The sequence below is a fragment of the Mus musculus genome, chromosome 9 (assembly GCF_000001635.26).
Source record: "Mus musculus strain C57BL/6J chromosome 9, GRCm38.p6 C57BL/6J".
NCBI lineage: Eukaryota > Metazoa > Chordata > Mammalia > Rodentia > Muridae > Mus > Mus musculus.
In genome coordinates this window covers 20,118,879-20,139,369 of record NC_000075.6, presented here as the reverse complement: position 1 = coordinate 20,139,369, position 20,491 = coordinate 20,118,879, and the positions used below count along the sequence as shown (strand labels likewise).

The 20,491-nt window shown below is 37.2% G+C and overlaps 1 protein-coding gene across 2 annotated transcripts; it reads right to left on the bottom strand.

The window, feature by feature from the left end:
* Nucleotides 1-1,280: 1,280 nt before the first annotated feature.
* Olfr869 (olfactory receptor 869) lies at nt 1,281-11,188 on the bottom strand. Of its 2 annotated transcripts, none has more exons than XM_017313390.1 (2): nt 11,176-11,188; nt 1,281-2,206 (listed from the first exon to the last, which is right to left on the bottom strand). In XM_017313390.1, exons 1-2 carry the CDS (start codon nt 11,186-11,188, stop codon nt 1,281-1,283), a joined length of 939 nt encoding a protein of 312 aa, XP_017168879.1. The 2 variants fall into 2 exon arrangements, with proteins under 2 accessions (XP_017168879.1, NP_666768.2); NM_146557.2 differs by lacking the exon at nt 11,176-11,188 and adding an exon at nt 10,196-10,250 and having other exon boundaries at nt 1,281-2,223.
* Between the last annotated feature and the right edge of the window lie 9,303 nt (nt 11,189-20,491).

Sequence of the window (20,491 nt, the reverse complement as noted above, 5' to 3'; positions counted from 1 at the left end):
TGGTTTTGCTCTGGGCACTTGTGCAAGCTGGAAGGAACCTGTGCCTCTGGCTGGGTGGGGGTTTGTGTTTCCCTGGTTTCTGTGGGGTTCACAGTTTTTGTGGATGTTGTGAAAGATGTTGTAGCCTTACCTGTGATCTTGAGTGTGTCAGAGCTCCTAGGTGTGACAGATCTCCTGGTCTTGGAGCATTCTCTGTGATTCTGTAATCTTGTTATCCTGTGATCCTCCGAACCTGTGCATTTCAGAGCTCCTGGGAGTTGGGGTCCCTCTGGATATTGTAAGAGTGGGTACAGAGCCAGAACCCCATGTCTGCTCCAAGTGTAGGTTGAGACTGGAAGGAACCCATGCCACTGGCTGGGTGGAGGTTTCTGCATCCCTGGATTCTGGGGGAACCAGTTACTCTTGGTGTTGGGGCAGATGGTGTGGCCTCTCCTGTGATCCTGGGTATTTCAGGGCTCCTGGGATTTTGGCTCCCTCTGTGTGTTGTAGGAATGGCTACAGAGCTAGTGTCCCAAGTTTGCTCCAGGTGCAGGTTCAAACTGTGGTTCTGGGAATGTTAGAGCACCTGGGAGTCGAACTTCCTCTCTGTACTTATTTATTATTTATTTATTTGTTTGTTTGTTTTTAATTCTTATTTTATTATATGCGTTTTGTCTGCATACCATTTATGTGTTTGGTTCTGAAGAAGCCAGAGATGTTATTGATTTCTCTGGTTTGGGATTTTGCTCCCCACTCTAGCCATAAACAGAAATGATATACGAATGTGTCACATACACAAGAGAAGGTGTTGCAGTGTCCTAAGTCCAATGACTAAAGTCAGTCTCTACCCTGGTCCTGCTGCTATGCAGGGCTCATCTGGAGAGAGTGGCAATATTGAGGTCCCAGCAGCGGGGAATGGAGGGGCAACTTTTAGTTTTCTTGAGGAAGGTCCATATGACTTCAATAGTAACAGGAGTTGTTTACATTCCCATAGAGATATATAAATGTTCTCTTTTTTCCGTATCTCTATTATAGTTCATTTTTATTTGTTTCTTTAATCACTGACAATGTGGATAAGATGAAATGGAGCATTGATTTATCTGATGGATGGTGAACTCGAGTGTTATTTATTAATTCTTCGTAGGTATTCTCATTCAATTTAATTAAAGACAAACTAAAGGAATATGTATTAAGGTATTAGTGTAGTAGAATGAAAGCCACAACACCAGAGGATATATTTTTATGGATAGATAGTTGGGTTAAGAACTCAAACTTCAAAAATGATGGAAGGCTTTATGGAATTATATGGCCCTTCGCTGCAGCTTCCGTAGGGCAATTTTAATGTCCCTGTTCCTCAGGCTGTAGATGAAGGGATTAAGCATAGGTATGACCACTGTGTACATCAGTGAAGCAACTGCACAGTTTTCAGGAGAATATGATGAGGTTGAACCAATGTATACTGCAGTAGCTGTTCCATAAAATAAGCAAACAACTGACAGGTGAGACCCACAGGTAGAAAAGGCTTTATACTTTCCATCTTTTGATGGAATTCTCAGGATGGAAGAAATAATTTTATAGTATGAGGAAATAATTCCTGTGGTTGAAAATAAACCAAAAAAGACACCAATAAAATGTATAACTATGCTTTTGGTGAACATTTCAGAACAGTTAAGATTAAGAAGTTGGGAAGGATCACAATAAAAGTTAGAGATTTCCATGCCACTGAAGTGTGTAAATTGTAGCACAATCAAATTGTGCACCTGAGAGTCCACAAGACTGGCCAAAACAGATGCTAAAAGTAAGAATGCACAGAGGTTAGGATTCATAATGATTTTGTAATGCAGGGGGTGACAGATGGCTACAAACCTATCATAGGCCATTACAGTCAGAAGCATACTATCCATACATGCAAAAAGTATAAACATGGACATCTGTGTTAGGCAGCTCACATAGGAGATGACTCTGCTTTGAGTTCCAATATCCCAAATCATCCTTGGGACTATAGTGGAGATCAAACAAATGTCAGACCAGGAAAGGTTGGAGAGAAAGAAATACATGGGGGTATGGAGGTGGAAGTCAGAGCACACGGCCAGAATGATGAGCAGGTTTCCAAGCACTGTGACCATGTAGAAGGATAAAAACAGCACAAGTAGGAAAGGCTGTACTTCTACGTTCTCTGAGAGGCTCATGAGATGGAACTGTGAGACAACTGGTAGATTCTGTGCTTCTGTGTTGTTTGGACACCTTTGGAGAAAACAAAATTTATTAGAAAATTTATTGGAGGATATAATTACACTATGATCTCAGAAATAAAAAATAATTTAAAAAGAAGAAAAAACATTTATTTTGAAGTCTAACTTATTACAAGTAAAATGTTCTCACTTGTGGTCCATAGTTTTCAGTGTCATGACAATGTCAAATCATGCACAATTCTACATATGGGTTTCCATGTTATAATCTTTATTTATAAAAATATATCAGTGAGGAAGTAAACTTAATAGCTTGTTAAAACCAAGAACATGGGCTGGAGAGATGGCCCAGCAGTTAAGAGTGCCAACTGCTCTTCTGAACGTGGTGAGTTCAAATCCCAGCAACTACATGGTGGCTCACAATCATCCATAATGAGATCTGATGCCCTCTTCTGGGGTGTCTGAAGACAGCTACAGTGTACTTACACATAATAAATAAAAAAATCTTTAAAAAAAAACCCCAAGAACATGATGAGTTAGAAGTTTAGGATTATGATAAAATAAAATTCCTTTTTGATGACACAGAGAAGGAAATATATCTTTTCACTTTAAAAAATCATTACTACTGCAGCAAACAAACAATAAACAGAATATAGCACATTTTTCTTAAGACATAGGTAGCTACTATATGAAAACATAAATTCTCTAAACTGTATTGCTTTGTATAGTAATTTACTATGGTCCTTGTAGATAGTGAACACAATTGTTACAAGGGAATATTTCAAAATACTGTCCTTTATTAAGTAGGAAAACCTTCTGGGGGAATCACCATCCCTGTCCTCAAGCTGTATTACAAAGCAATATTGATAAAGACTGCATGGTATTTGAGTGGAATAGGAGAGAAACCCAGAGAACAGGAGAATGAATGGAAATATGCAGCTTCTTGGAGTGGGAGGCAGGGACACCCTCTAAGAATTCCCAGATACCTGGGAGGTAAGAGAATCTCAGGACTTAATGGGGATGACCTTGGCTACCCAAGAGTTTGGAGAGGGAACTTGAAGAGTCTACTTCCAGTAGCTAGGGTCTCAAGTGGAGGTACGAAACTACCAACCACAGTCAAAATTTATGACCCAGAATTTTCCTGTCTAAAAGAACTGCTGGGATGAAAAACAGAGAAGAGATTGAAGGAAAGGCTGTCTATTGACCAGCCCAACTTGGGATACATCCCAGGGGTGGTGGTGGCATGAAGGTCTGACACTCTTACTATGACATGCTTATAGATAGGAGCCTGGCTTGGCTGTCCTCTGAGAGACCCTACCAATAGCCGACTGAAACAGAGGGAGATACTTACACCCAACCATTAGACTGAAGTCAAGAACACTGATGTTTGAATTAGGGGAAGGATTGAAGAAGCTGAAGGAAAGGGTGACCCCATAGGAAGACCAGAAGCCTCAGCTAACCCAGGCCCTAGGGAGCTCTCAGAGATGAGCCACCAACCAGGAGCATGCATGGGAAGGTCTGAGGCTCCTGGCACATTAACAGAGATTTGCCTGGTCTGGACTAAATGGAAGAAGATGGCCTTAATCCTCTAGAAAATCGAGGCCCCAGGGAAGGGGGAGGCCTGGTTGGAGGGATCATACTCTTGGAGGCAAGGGGAGGAGGACTGGGATCAAGAACTATGGGAAGGAAGACTGAGTGGGAGGAGAAACAACTGGAATATAAATAAACAAAATAGTTAATTTAAATGAATTTACTTTAAATTTAACCTACATGTAAGAAAAAAGAAATGAATAGCTTATAGATTCATCAAATTACCAAAATTAAGCCCAGAAGAATTAACCAAATTAAACATACTCATCATAAATTAGGAAGTTGAAATAGTAATAAAAAGATTTCTAGCTAAAACTGTCCAGGACTAGATGGATTGACAATTTCTAGCCGATGTTTAAAGGAGAGAGCCTAATCTTCTTAAATTATATTTAAAATATAGAAAGAAGAAACACTTCTGAACTTTTTCTATGAATCCAGCATCATCACAAAAGCAACATAAGGTAAAGGCATACCAAAAAAAAAAAAAAAAAAAAAAAAAAAAAAAAGAAAGAAAGAAAGGAAGGAAGGAAGGAAGGAAGGAAGGAAGGAAGGAAGAAAGAAAACTAAAGAGCAAAAGAGCATTGACTCCCCTTCCTCCTACCTGGGCTGGGTTGAGCCTCAGAGGATTTCCTAGTCCTGCTGTTACTAGATATCTCAGGGTGGAGTGGTACCCAAGGTATGAGTCCCTTTCTCTGGGGAGAAGGGGAGGTGGCAATGGGGTAAGGAATTTGTCAAGGTTGGAATGAGAGGAGAAGAGGAAGCCAGAGCTGTGACTAGGATCTAAGGTGAATAAAAAATAATATTCAATTATTGGAAAAAGAAGAAATTAGTGGGATCTTATATTAGTGACTTGACAGCAAACATATAAGCTCTAAAGCAAGAAGAAACAAACATACCTAAGAGGAGTAAATGGCACAAATTTAGAATATTGACTGAAATCAGTAAATTAGAAACAAATAGAATGGGAGCCCAATAAAAGAGTTAGGGGAAGGACTGAAGTAGCTGAAGGGGTTTGCAACCCCATAGGAAGAACAACATCAACCAGACCCAAAGAGCTCCTAAGGACTAAACCACCAATGAAAACATATACACAGAGGTACCCATGGATCCAGCTGCATATGTAGCAGAGAATTGCCTTATCTGATATCAATGAGAGGAGAGACCCTTGATCCTGTGGAGGATTGATGCCCCAGCATAGGGAACGCTAGGGTGATGAGTTGAGTGTAGGTGGGTGGGTGGGGGAGCACCTTCATAAAAGCAAGGGGCATGGGGGGGGAAATAGGGGTTTGTGGAGAGGAAATTGGGAAAGGGGATAACATTTGAAATGTAACAAATAAAATAATCAATAAATAATGAGAATACTACAAAGAATCAATCAATCAATCAATCAATCAATCAATCAAACAAACAAACAAACAAACAAACAAACAACATTAACAACAACAAACCCAAGAGCTGGTTCTTTGAGAAAATTGACAATAGACAATCCCTTAGCCAAACTAACTAAAAGTCAGAGAGAAACAAACAAATTAACAAAATCAGAAATGAAAACAGGGACATAACAACAAACATAAAGAGAATCTAAAGAATAATTATGTCTTACTTCAAAAATGTGTAATCCACAAAGTTGGAAAATGTAAATGATTTTGATAATTTTCTTGATAGTTATCACTTACCAAAGCTAAATCAAGATTATGTAAACATTTTAAATAGGCTTATAATCCCTAAGAAAATAGAAGCAGTCATTAAAAATCTCTGAACCAAAAAAGCCTGTGGTCAGATGGTTTTAGTGCAGAATTTAGGCAAACTTTCAAAGAAGTGCTAATACCAAAATTACTCAAATGATTTCACAAGATAGAAATAGAAGGAACACTGCCATGTTCATTTTATGAAGCCATAGTCATCCTGATACCTAAACTACACAGAGACTCTGCCAAAAAAAAAAAAAAAAAAAAAAGAATTGCAGACCAATCACCCTTATGAACATTGATACAAAAACATTCAATATAATATTTGCAAATTGATCTAAAGAACACATCAAAAACATCATCCACCACAATCAGGTAGGCATAATACAAGAGATGCAGGTTAGGTACAATATGTGAAAATCCATAAATATATTCCATCATATAAACAAACTGAAAAAAAAAATCCACATGATAATCTCATTAGATGCTGAAAAACCTTTGACAAAATCCATCACCATTGATGATAAAAGTCTTGGAGATATATGGGAAACAAGGCTCATACCTAAACACAATAAAGTCAATATACAGCAAGTCCTAGGTCCTTAGCACATAGGTAACAATTGTACAGCTTGGTCTTCATGTGGGACTCCTAACAGCAGGAGCAGTAGCTGTACCTGACTCTGCTGCCCATTTATGGGCCCCTTTCCCCTAACTTGTCTGCCCTGCAGAGCCACAGTAGAAGATGCACCTAGTCGTACTGCAGTTTTGATAGGGCAAGGTTGGCTGATACCCATGTGAGGCCTTTATTTTACTGAGACTTTTCTGAGGAGAAAGTGATGGGAGTATGGTGGGGAGGTGAGGTAAGAGGGAGGCTCTGTGAGGAGAGGAGGAAGGGGGAGCTAAGATTGGGATATAAAGTAAATGGATTAATTAGTTGAAAAAAGATTAAAACAACAACAACTTCCATAGCAAGTACCTGAAATTTTCTTGTTTCTATTCCTACCCTCAGTACTGCAGTTATAGTCACATGCTATCATTTTTACTAGCTTTGGGTATTCAAACTCAGGTTCTCAAGCCGTATACTTGCATACTGAGCATTCTCCTTTCAAAAGTTCTTGATTACTTTTTTGTCTTATTGAATTTCTGCCTGTATATATTAATGGTTTCTGGTTTACTGTTTTTATGTGTTTTGTGTATGTTTATTTTCTTTCCTTCCTCCCTTCCTCCCCCCTTTCTTTCTTTCTTCCTATCCTGTTTTTGTTTTGTTTTGTTTTTGATTCACTGCATGTTAGCATTCTAAAGAGAGAGAAAGTGTGGGTTGGGTGGGTGGGTAGGTTTGAAGGATCTGAGAGGAGGGGATATGGCAACTATAACTAGAATAAAGTGTATAAAAAATTTCCATAAAAAATTCTTGAGAATCTCTCTTAATATACAACCAATGATCATTATTTGATTCCAATATTACAAACATTTTTAATCCTCAAAATCTCATTAATTGTCACTTATATATCTTATTCTATATAGATGATATACCTAAAATCTATTTAGTAATAATTGTGCCTTAATAACTCACTAAGAAATTCCGTCTTTCATGGGCAATGATATTTCTACTTTACTTCAGAAGAAGAGATAGTGATGAGGCATAGAAGTCAGAATGTAAGTAGTTTAGTCCCATGTAATTGAACTTGTAGTATATGAGGCTCAATGTTTAGTTTATCTGTCAGTCTACCTCCATGTGTTTGTACTAAAGAGTATTGCCCATCTGCACAATATGGCTGGGTAGTTTCTAAAGATAGGAAAATATCACAATTATGCATATCTTACTTTGAGAATTCTATCAGCATGCCAATACCAACTCAAAATATCATTGTAGACATTACTGTACAAGATTTGTGACACCTAAGACATTTGCTGTGAGTATACACTGTATACTGAACACATTTTACCCATTTCTCCTTAAGTGCCTACCCTCATTTTTCTTCTTTTATCTTTATATAGTTTCACTACTGATTTCATATCATATGCATGCACTTGATTCTAAACACATATAAAATCTAGGGGCAAAAATGCAATGAAAAAACTGAACATGCTTAAATTTTTTGTTGAAAAAATTATATTTTCTGAGACTGGCATAATTTGCTTAATATGATCTCTAGTTGCATTTATTCTCTTGCAAATAACACAATTTTTTATGTTATGGCTGAAAAATTAATCATACACATACCAGATTTTCTTTATCTATTCCTCTGTTGGGTACTTAGGCTGCTTCCATAACTTACCTATTGTGAATAATAATCAAAACGATACGTGTCTCTGTGATGTCATGATTTGGAGTGCTTTGGGTAAATATATGTTAGTGCTATAGTTGAATTATATGATAAATCTATTGTTAGTTATTTGAGAAACCTCTATGCTTATTATTTGATTGGCTAAATTAGTTTGCCCCATAAGTAGTAAATAAGGGTTTTGATGGAAATGACTTTTAAAGGCTGATAAGATATTCTAAATATGGCTTAGACTAAGTTCTAAAGTTCACATACCCAGTTTTTCTTTTTTTAAAAAATTTGTATGCTTATAAAAATCTTTGTTATGAACTTTGAATATGTGACTGTTATAATGACTTCAATGATAAGATTAAAATTTTTGTTTCTATCCTTATGGGGGTATTTTTTAGGAGATGAAAGTATAGAAAAGAAGTTCCTAGTGTTTTGAAGTCACACTGATGATGGCCAATGTTTGTAAGCCAATAAAAGGTCTATTTAATGTTGTCATGTAATTTTTGAAACATCTTTTGTATTAACCATAGCATAAGCTATGGGGAAATGAAAAGGAAATAGATATAAATATCGTCTTCAATTTATTAAAGAATACTCATATAAGGAAAAAATGAAAAACATCATCACATAAATAGTAAATAATATTTTAGGTTGCAGGGTATCTTATTTGAATTTAATAAAGCTTATTATATTCATAATATATAATTTTTTGCCATTACCTAGTCACACAATTGATTTTCCCATTTTTCTGTTACTATTCAATGCTATTGTACTTACTAGGAATTGTCACATATACATTGTTCCATATAAATATATCAAGTCTCAGAAATATTAACAGCTTTTCAAGCATTATAGAAATAATAAAAAAAAAGATAAATAAATTCAAAATTAAATCATTTCTTGGTCTGATGGAATAAAGTTTTTCAATTTTTCAATCATTGCAAAAGTTTTTTGTTTAGTTATTGCCTTTTAGAACAGTATAAAATAGAATTTATCAACATTACTGTTTGCAGGATATGAACTAGGCAGTAGTATATGTAATGTATCTTCAAAGTTATAAGCTAAATATATGAAAGTCCAGTGTTTTAGATTAATATTCTTTCATTTTCCTTAGGTTTTGAGATTATGATATAATTACATCATTTAATCCCTCCTTTCTCCTTACAGGCCCTCTCATGTGCCTCTCCTTGTTCCTTTTCAAGTTCATAGCCTCCTTTCTCTCCCTCTCCTCTCCCTCTCTCTCTCTCTCTCTCTCTCCCTCTCTCTCCCTCTCCCTCTCTCTCTCTCTCTCTCTCTCTCTCTCTCTCTCTCTCTCCCTCTCTCTCTCTCCCTCTCTCTTTCTCTCTCTCAAACACACACACACATACACACACACAGATACTCTTAAGTTTATAAGTACTATCTGTTCAGCCTATACAGTTACATTTTGGTATTGTTTTTTAATCTATCTGAAACTTTTTTTTTATACTAGCCTTGAATTCTAGAGGTTATGATGGCACATACATCTAAAGCATGTATTAAAATAACATCTATCCTTCTGAATAAAATAAAATAAAATAAAATGGAAATCTGATTTTATGTTATGATCCAATGTGATGTTTTTTGAATGGAGGAGGGTATGTATAGTTTCAAGTCTATCCTGAAGGCCAGGGTAGATCTGCTTTGAATTACCATGTTACTATTTCTTTGTGTTCTTTGCCTGTGATGTATGGCTATTCTTTCTGTGGAAGTAGTTCATTACTCCCACTGTGGTGTATGAGGAATCCCAAAAGGGAAAAACATGAATCTCCTGAATTTACAAGAAATGAAACACATATGAAGTTGTTATTGGGAAAAACTATGCAAGAGCCTTCTGAAGAAAAGTTCCATGTCAATAATTCGGTGATCCACTTCAAATATATCTTACTACATTTTTTTTGTTCAATTTTCTGATGTAAAAACTGATATAAAGGCTGTACTTTTTGTTTTCTAGAAAACAAACTGGTAATTGACAAAGTTGAGGTTATTAGGTAAATGAAGAGAAATAAGCTATGTGGGATGCACTGACCAGAGTTCAGAGCTCAAAATCCTTTAGTAACAGCTTAAGGCACTACTGCTGCTCTCCTCTACTTTCTACCCTTCCTCGTCTTCATAATACCATGATTTCTTATAAAAACAATTTCAAGGGACATAAGCATAATATTGTGATTATCCACCTTCCTCTTTTTTTCTCTCACACTCATATCATTGTAAGACAGCTTTCAAAAAGAGACTTTACTTTCAACTTTGGTGTCTTTGAAAAGCATAATTTATGGGGAATAAAATAAAATTGACTTATATATCAGCCTACTTAATACAACATAGAGCATAAATTAGCAAATAATCAAAGAAGTAAATTTCCAGGCCAGTTTCCTCTCATCAACTTTTCTCTTATGACAAGAGATCAATATTTCCAAGGGCTCTTTCTCTATCATCCATCCTTTTCAATACTTACTTATTTAAGCTTATTCTTTGTTGAGTCATGGCCAAGATCCAAAGTAACTTTTTTATCTTGTTCGTGTAAGGTTCTGGTTCCTTTTGTAGGCTTGAATTATATAAATAATGAAAAATCCCCTAATGCAATCAGTCACCAGTGGAGAACACACGTCAGTGCTCCAACTTGAACCCTGACAGTGGAACGTTGATGGTCTGAAGTAATTATTGACTCTTATGACCCTGGAGATAGAATGCCCAGAGCTCATAATTACACAAATTGGTTTACAATATCACACCCTCTAAGAGGTTTTTAATATTAGATTTTTTAAAAAGGAAGAAAAGAAAAACACTTCACTAAAATTTTATGGCTCTTTTTTTCAGGGGAAGCTCTATTTATCATTCAGTATATTTCTATATTTTATTCATTCTGCAAAAATATCTGCAGCATACTATTTGATTTGAATGAGATCAAATCATTCAATGAGTGATATATGGCAAGGTATAGAGGAAGTTGGAAATGATGTAATTATAATCTTCAAAAATTAAAGAATAATCTAGAAAACTTGAATGTTTAAAATACCTTAAATTACAAGTTATTATTGAAAGGAATAAATTTTGTTATGCTATTTTCATAAAAAATGCATTTATATTCTTTACTAGTACCCCTAACATCCATCTGTTCCAACTTTCTGGAGCCCAAATTGTCCTATATGTGTACATTCCATATAGCTTGTTTTCATTCCATATCACATGTTAACAATTATTTTTATCTCCCCTTGATCTTTAAGAGCTCTTGTTCCCCTCTTGTGGTCCTTGTTTATTTTATTTATTCTTTGAGAACTTCATAAATATAATGATATACAATGAAAAATGACTCTCTTCTCTCTCTCTCTCTCTCTCTCTCTCTCTCTAAATAGGGTTTTAACATGGTCTGTTTTTAGTTTAAACACCACACACACACACACACACACACACACACACACACACACACACTTTAACCCAGTTTCAGCATATGAGGGAAAATAGGTAGCATTTGTAGTTCTGAGTCTGAGTTATTTTACAGAGCATATGATTTCATATCCATCCATTTTCCTCCAAGTGCTATAATTTGTAGGAACAAATAATGCACATGCATAACATACTTTCTTCACCTGTCATCTGTTGTCAGACTGTTAGAGTGGTTCTATTTTTTATCTATCTGTTGCAATAAATATGGGTGTGTAACTGTATCTCAGATAAAATTCAGAATATTTTGAATATTTAACCAATAGTGATCCAAACCAAGTCTAAACCCAGAAAATGTCAAGAGATAATCAAAATCAGAGTAGAAATTAATGAAAGACAAACAAAGAAAACAAAGGGCTGGTTCTTTGAGACGATAATAAAAAGTTGACATACTTTGGCTCATCAAACCAAAAGAAAGAGAAAAGTCAAATTAACAGAATCAGAAACAGACAAAGAATCACTGTAACAGACACCAAAGAAAATTCAAAATCTTATATAAGATTATTTTAAAAACCTATACTCTAGTAAGCTGGAAAACTTATAAGAAATGGTGGAATTTCTATGTTCAGCTAAATCACCAAATGAAACCAAGTAGAAGCCAAACACGCAAATATGTCCATAACAAATGAAGGGATTAAAGTAGTAATAGAAAATTAAGCATGTATAAAAAGTTCAGGAACAGATAAATTCTCAGCAGAATTCTACTAGATATTTAAATAATATATACAGCCAGTCCTTCTTAAAATATTCAAGAAAGTGGGGGTGGGTGGGTAGGGGAGCAGGGTGCAGGGTGGGTATAGGAGACTTTTGGGATGGCACTTGAAATGTAAATGAAGAAAATATCAAATAAAAAATTTAAAAAAGAATGAGTACAAAGCAAAAATAAGAAAACAAACATAAACTAATGGGAAACAGGCAAAATATCTGAAGATACACCTCAATAAAGAAGACTAAGATGAGTCATGCAGGTGAAGGAGGTGTGGTTGGAATGAGAGATGTGGTAAGATAAGGGTATGTATGTTGTAACACTAGATTTCTAGCTGATGGCACTGTTTGAGATGGTGATGGAACCTTTAGGAGGCAGAGCCTTGGTAGAGGAAGTGTATCATCAGGATGGGCTCCAAGGTCTCACAGCTTGCTGTTTTATTTTCCTGTATTTGAATGCAATCTGATCAACCATCTTCTTGTTTTTGTATCTTTGCCTTCCCCGACTATTGCCATGTCTTCCTCACCAAGATGAACGGTCTGTTTGGAACTGCAAGACAAAATAAGCTCTTTCTCACTAAACCTGCTCTTTGTCAGTGTATTTTATCACAGCAACCAAAAATAAACTAATTCAGGAGGCTCAAAAATATTCAAGAAAACAAAATTAGTTTGATGTTATATTTGATTTTTGTTTTTTGAGAAATAAGTTAAAATTGGGTGGGTAGGGAAGGGGAGAGCACCTAGAAGTACACGGGGAAGGAGAAATATAATAAAAATATATTTAAATTAAAAATCATTTTAAATAATGAAAATATTTTAAAAATAGAACCAGAAGGAGCACTCCAAACTCCTACACAGCTGATATAAGCACAACACAAAAGGCAAGGTACAGTCACAACAACAAAAAAGAAAACAATAGGCCATCATCACTCATAAACATAGCCTCAAACATTTTTAATAAAAAGATTACAGCATTGCATCAAAAAGATTATTCAACACAATAAAGTTGGCTTTATTCCCTGAAATGGAGGAGTTGTTCAACATATGGAAGCCAATAAATGTGAATGCAATAAACCACACTAATGTGTTTAAAGACAAAAGTCTCATGCTCATCTCAGTAGATGAAGAAATGCCTTTGACAAAATTCTATCTGTCTTTATGATAAAAGTTCTGGAGAATGTAGGGTTAGAAGGAACATACTGCAGGATAATAAAAGCTATATAGAAAATTTCCACAGCTAATACATCATCTTAAATGAAAAAAAGCTTGAAACAATACAACTGAAGTCAGGAATGAGAGAGGGATATATATAGTCCCTACTCCTTTGCAACATTCAACATCCAGTGCTATCTGGATCAATACGGCAAGAGAAGGAAATTAAAAGACTAGAAATAGGGAAAGAACATCAAACTATCCTTATTTGCAGTTGATATGATACTATACATTAGATATTCCAACAATTCTACCAGAAAACGTATTGAAACAATAAGCAAATACAGCAATGTAAACATAGTCAACTTGCAAAAAGCAATAGTTTTCCATATAACTAAACTAAATACACAGAGAAGGAAACTATAGGCACACTATTATTCTCAATATATTAAATGAAAAATAATATGTAGGATAAATATAACCAAAGAAGTGAAGGCCCTGTTTAATGAAAACTTAATTTTTGAAGAAAGAGATAAAGAAAGACATTAAAAATGGAAAGACAGCCTATGCTCATGAATTGATACAACTCAACATTGTGAAAATTACCATTGTACTAACAGTTATTTAAAAATTCAATGCAATTTCAATAAAAAAATCTCCATTTAATTATGTGCAGAAATAGAAAAAATATCCTGAAGTTCATATGGAACCAAAAAAGTCCCAGAAAGCCAAAATAATACTGAGGAAAACAACAACAACAACAAAAGACAAAAACAAATGAAAAACCAATGCTGGGGGGATTAAAATTCCAAATCTTAAGATGCATTACAAAACCATAATAATAAAAACAATATGGTACTAACACAGAAACTGACATGCAGATCAATGGAAGAAAAAAATCAAAGATCCAACCATGAACACACATAACTTGAATTACTTAAACTTTGATAAAGAGTCCAAAATCATTCACTGAAGCAAAGAAAGCATCTTCGACAAATAGTGCTGGGAAAACTGAATGCCCACATGCAAATGAACCCACATCTACCACTTAAAAAAACTAATTCCAAGTTGATGGAAGACCTAAACATGAAACTTCAAACACTGAAACAGCTAGAAGAGAATAAAAGATGTACCCTACATAATGTAGGCATAAGAAAGGAGTTCCTGACTATGACTTCATTTACTCAAGAATTTAGGTCAAAATTTAACAAGTGGACTTTATAAAACTAAAAAAATTCTGCACAACCAAAAAAAAAAAATCAACCAGGTGAATAGGAAGCCCACAGAATAGGTGACAGTATTTGCCAGCCATATATCTGACAGAGGTTTAATATTCAGAATGTACAAAACCCACAATATTTAGAAAAAGAAATGACTCATTCTTGACATGTGCCTATGACATGGTTTTTCAAAAGAAAAAGAAAAACAATGACTGGACCAAAATATCTCATAAAACCCCCAAATAACCCAATTAAAATGGGGTACAGCATGAAACTGAATATTCAACTTAGGAATCTTGAATGCAGATACTTACATCCAACCATTATATTGAGGTTGGGGACCCCTATGGAAGAGTTAGGGTAAGGATTGAAGGAGCTGAAGGGGATGGCAACCCCATAGGAAGACCAAAAGAATCAACTAACCTGTACCACTGGGAGGTCCCAGAGACTAAGCCACCAACCAAAGAGCATACATGATTTGGCCCTTGGCCCCTGCAAGTATTTAGTGGAGGATTGCCTTGTCTGGCCTCAGTGGGAAAGAATGTTCCTAATCCTGTAGAGACTTTTTCCCCACAGGGATGCTTGTGATGGCTGAGGTGAGGGTGGGTTATTGAGGGTTGTAGGTGAGCACTTTCTCATAGGCAAAGGGGAGTAGGGATGGTGTGAAGAACTCTGTGAGGGGGAATAAGGAAGAGGGCAACATTTGGTATGTAAATAAATAAAATAATTAATAAAAATAAAAGAAAAAATTACCAATCCTGCAATAATCTCTGATAATGACAAATAGTATTGCCAGACACAATCCAAAAGAATGATGATATGCTCACACATAAAAGCAGATATTCTAGTTAGCTTTAGCAGTCAACTTGATACAATCTAGAGTAATCTGAAATGAGAATCTCAACTGAGAAATTGTCTAGGTTAGATGCTTGTGGGTATGTTTTGAGCACTTTCTTCATCCAACCTATTGTGCACATCCCAAAGTAGGTGTATTCCTAGGCTATATAAAAAATCTGTCTAAGCATAAGTCTGTGAGTTAAGCAGTAAACAGTGTACTCTATGATTCTGCTTCAAGCTGCTGTTTGAATTCTTGTTGAGTTCTTCTGAATTTCCTTGATAATAGACTATGATTGGGAGGCACAAGCCAAATAAATAATTTTCTTCCTTTAATTAAGGACTTGGATTCACTTGGAATTGCTTCGGACAGATATGTGACTGTAGTTGGGGACATATATTTATTACAAGAGAACATGAGTAGCTGGATGAGATAAGAAAGTCCATTGTGGTAGAATTCAATAAGAGTAAATCCTGAAGAAAATGAAAACAAACCAACATGATCATGGAAACAAACCAAAAAAACCCCACATAGGTTAAATAAAAGGTTTAGTGGAAAACCTCACCAATAGGATCAATCAATCAATCAATCAATCACTAAAACCTCATTGACTGGGAGAAGGCTAGGTAGGCTGCACTTCCCCAAGACTTCCTCACTGTCTCATAATGCCTTACCCTATCCTTAGTCCTTTGCTGTGCCCCAGCCTCCAAAAGGAGTATAGATTACCTGTTCTACTCGAGACTTCACAGACTGGGAGAATTCCAAGTAGGCTGCCTGCTTGCCAAACTCTCCCACTATCTAACAAACTTGGCATCTTCCCACCATATCCCCAAGTCCTGTGCCCTCCTAGCTGCCTTTCTTCAGCTTCCAACTGAGATAGAAACTCCCCACACTACCAGAGACCACAATGGACTAGGAGAATCCCAGGGCACATAGACCAGAAGACCATAGAGGAAATAGAAACTAAGGAACAAAAAACCCATACAATAAAACATACTCAAAAATGGATACCTAGACCTCTAATTAACCCAAACAAGAAGTCTAGAAGCCAGTGTAAGAGCAAAAGAACCTGCAATGAAATCATAATTTTACCGCCAGAACTCAACTATCTTGCTACAGAAAGCCCTGAATGTTCCAAATGCAACAGAAGCATAAGAAAAAGACATTATAACCAACTTTATAAAGATGACTAATTTCCTTCAGGAGGTGTAGAAATTTAAAATCCTAACCTGGGGTTCATACCTCGACTTTGACTGTTTAGTTCTCTGATAAAAGACACACACATCCTTTAAATTTATTTTATTTTCTTATTTTTATTTTTATTATTTCTTTAATTTTTTTAGTTATTAATTATTCCACTTGTTTGCATCTCAACTGATATCCCACTTTCCAGTTACCCCTCCACCAAAACCCCATCCCAAATCCACCCTCCCAAGCCCTTTGCCTGTATGAGGTTGCTCTCCCACCTACCACTGCTCCAGCATCCCCCTGTGCTGGGGCATCAAACCTTACTTGGACAAAGCCCTCCCCTCCCATTGATGTCAGATAAGGCGATCCTCTGCCACATATGTATCTGGAGCCATGGATACCTCCCAGTACACTCCTTGGCTAGTGGCCTAGTCTCTGGGAGTAATGGGTAGTGCAACCAGACTATATTTTTCTTCCGATGGGGTTTCAATCCCCTTCTACTCCTCCAGTCCTTCCATCAGCTCCCTCACCAGGTTCCCTGAACTCAGTCTGATGATTGCCTCCAAGTATCCATATCTGCATTGGTCAAATGTTGGCTGGACCTCACAAGGAACTGCCATACCAGGTTCCTGTCAGCAAGCACCTCTTGACCACAGCAACAGTGTCTGGGTTGGGTGTCTGCAGACATGATGTATCACAAGGTGGGGCATTCCCTGAATGGTCCTTCTTTTAGTCTCTGCTCCATTTTTTGTCCCTGTTCTTCCTATGGACAGGAACACTTCTGGGTTAGAAACTTTGAGATGGCTGGGTGGCCCCATAACTCTACCAGGGACTGTGCCAATCTACTGGAGGTGATATCTCAAGGTTCTATCTCCCCCTTCTCTGCGACTTCACCTAAAGTCATCCCCGTTGGGTCCTGGGAGCCTCACATTTTCCTGGTGTCTGAGATCCTCTAGTGGCTATCCCCAGTTCCTCATCCCCTTGCTACATATTTCTCTCACATCTCCTCCAATTCCTGATAGTGCCCCCTTACTTCCTTCCCTCCCCTCTCCCTCCTAGGTCTCCCTCACCCTCCATCTCTGAAGATCATAAGTTTCCTCCTCCCCAGTGCAGGACTGAAGAATCTACACCCTAATCTTCCTTCCTTCTAAACTGTATGGTTGTATCATGGACATTGTGAGCTTTTGGGCTAATATCCACTTATCAGTGAGTAAATACCATGTATGTTCTTTTGAGTCTGGGCTACCTCACTCAGGATGGTATTTTTTAGTTCCATCCATTTGCCTGCGAATTTCACGAAGTCATTGTTTTTAATCGCTGCATAGTGTAAATATACCACATCTTCTGTATCTATTCCTCTGTTGAAGGACATCTGGGTTCTTTCCAGCTTCTGGATATTATAGATAAGGCTGCAATGAACATAGTGGAGCATGAGTCCTTATTATATTTTGGAGACTCTTTTGGGTATAAAAGATGTAGCAGTATAGCTGTATCTTCAGGTAGAACTATTTTATTTCCAACTTTCTCAGGAACAGCCAGACTGATTTCCACAGTGGTTTTAGCAGTTTGCAGTCCCACCAGCAATGGAGGAGTGTTCTTCTTTCTCCACATCCTTGCCAACATTTACTGTCACCCGCACTTTGATCTTAGCAATTCTGATTGGTGTGAGGTAGAATCTCAGGGTCATTTTGATTTGCATTTCTCTCATAACTAAAGATGTTGAACAGTTTTTTAGAGTGCTTCTCAGCCATTCTAGATTCTTCAGTTGAGAATTCTGTATTTAGCTCTGTGTACTCCACTTTTTTTCTTTTTTTTAAATTTATTTTTTAATTAGGTATTTTCTTTATTTACATTTCAAATGCTATCCCAAAAGTCCCCCAGACCCTCCCCCCCCACTCCCTTGCCCACCCACTCCTACTTCTTGGCCATGGCGTTTCCCCCGTACTGAGGCATATAAAGTTTGCAAGACCAATGGGCCTCTCTTCCCAATGATGTCTGACTAGGCCATCTTCTGATACATATGCAGCTAGAGACACGAGCTCCAGGGTACTGGTTAATTCATATTGTTGTTCCACCTATAGGGTTGCAGACCCCTTTAGCTCCTTGGGTATTTTCTCTAGCTCCTCAATTGGGGGCCCTGTGATCCATTCAATAGCTGACTGTGAGCATCCACTTCTGTGTTTGCCAGGCTGCAGTATAGCCTCACAAGAGATGGCTATATCAGGGTCCTTTCAGCAAAATCTTGCTGGCGTCTGCAATGGTTTCAGCGTTTGGAGGATGATTATGGGATGGATCACCGGGTATGGCAGTCTCTAGATGGTCCATCCTTTCATCTCAGCTCCAAACTTTGTCTCTGTAACTCCTTCCATGGGTGTTTTGTTCCCAATTCTAAGAAGGGGCAAAGTGTCCACACTTTGGTCTTTCTTCTTGAGTTTCATGTGTTTTGCAAATTGTATCTTGTATCTTGGGTATTGTAAGTTTCTGGGCTAATATCCACTTATCAGTGAGTATATATCATGTGAATTCTTTTGTGATTGGATTACCTCACTCAGGATGATGTCCTCCAGGTCCATCCATTTGGCTAGGAATTTCATAAATTCATTCTTTTTAATAGCTGAGTAGTACTCCATTATGTAAATGTACCACATTTTCTGTATCCATTCCTCTGTTGAGGGGCATCTGGGTTCTTTCCAGCTTCTGGCTATTATAAATAGGGCTGCTATGAACATAGTGGAGCATGTGTTCTTCTTACCAGTTGAAACATCTTCTGGATATATGCCCAGAAGAGGTATTGCAGGATCCTCCGGTAGTACTATGTCCAATTTTCTGAGGTACCACCAGACTGATTTCTAGAGTGGTAAGATTATCTTTTCTTATAATAACAATATCGTAGGTTTTATCTAAGAAAAAATCACCTATTGTTACTATTTGAGATGACTCAGATACTAAGGCCATTACATGCATATTTCATTAGTGACTGGTTTAAGTGACCCAGTTGAGTCTTTTGGCTCAGGTGTATATGGCGTATGGTGCAGGCCAAGAAGAAGTTTATCTTCTCCTGATCCTGACCATGAGTGGGGAAACCAGAAAGCTAACCCATCCATGCTTCCTCCATGCTCCTTCTCTTCTTTTTCTCCCCTTCCTTTTTTTAAAAAAAAAATCTCTTTCCCCCTTTCTTTTAGCTCTTAGATTTAGCATGCCTAAAACTAAATCCAGCAAGCTCTGCAGCTCTGTTTTTGTTTGATTTAATTTTTAATCAGATGAGCAAGAATTTTTTAGGTTGAATTTACTTCTAGTCCAGTTGGATGGATTTCACCTAATGCCTCCAAGGAAGTAGGTCAACCTGAGCCTGGGATAAGATTGAATTTGGTGCTTGATTATTTTTGCTTGCAGACCTATTTCTCTGGATATCTCATTGACTTCATTGTTTCTTAATTGCATGTAGTACCAAATAACCTAGGATATTACATAGTCATTCTTTGTATGGGAGTTATAATAGCAGAAGCACAGGAAGGTCTTTGAGCTCCAAGAAAGAAATGTCAGAGAGAACATTCCTCAAAGAATAAACACAAAAGCTAAGCCACTTTACAGGAAGGTAGCACTGTAGTCATCTGACAGGCTGTCAGTACACACCCAGCTTGGAGTTGCTGAACAATCCTATAGTCCAGTGTGGATTGCCCCTCATGAATGGGCAGCAGTGGGCAGAGGCAAAGGGGGCATTCCATTGTAGCTTGCACTGACTTAAACAAACGGGTCATATAGAGAGACAGAGATTCCTTTGGGGGTAAATATTGAGCCATGGAAAGATAGAAGACAACTTGGGAGAACTTTTCTAACCTTCATGACCACAGAGCACACGGAGGTGGGGGTGGGGGCAGGGAGAAAGGGGGATACAGTGGAGAGGAAAGATTCTGAAACTCATGGGAGTCATGAATCTGGCTTAGCCTCTTCCAACTTGAACAGTTTTCACTCCACTATGTGAACTTGATATTGGCCCCTGATCTCAAAGCATGTCATTATTTTAGTTCTTTTTGAGAGACATTCCACAAAGTTGAGACCATAAAAGTGAGAGACTGCTTTAACCTGTGTGGGCTAATCGAGGTTTTAGCTTATTTGGAGATCAAGGGTGCTTGGCAGGTTTGCCTCTCTTCTTAAAACACTTGTTTTAGTTCCGGGGAGTAACATATGGGTGTTTTAGCCCTTGTCTGTA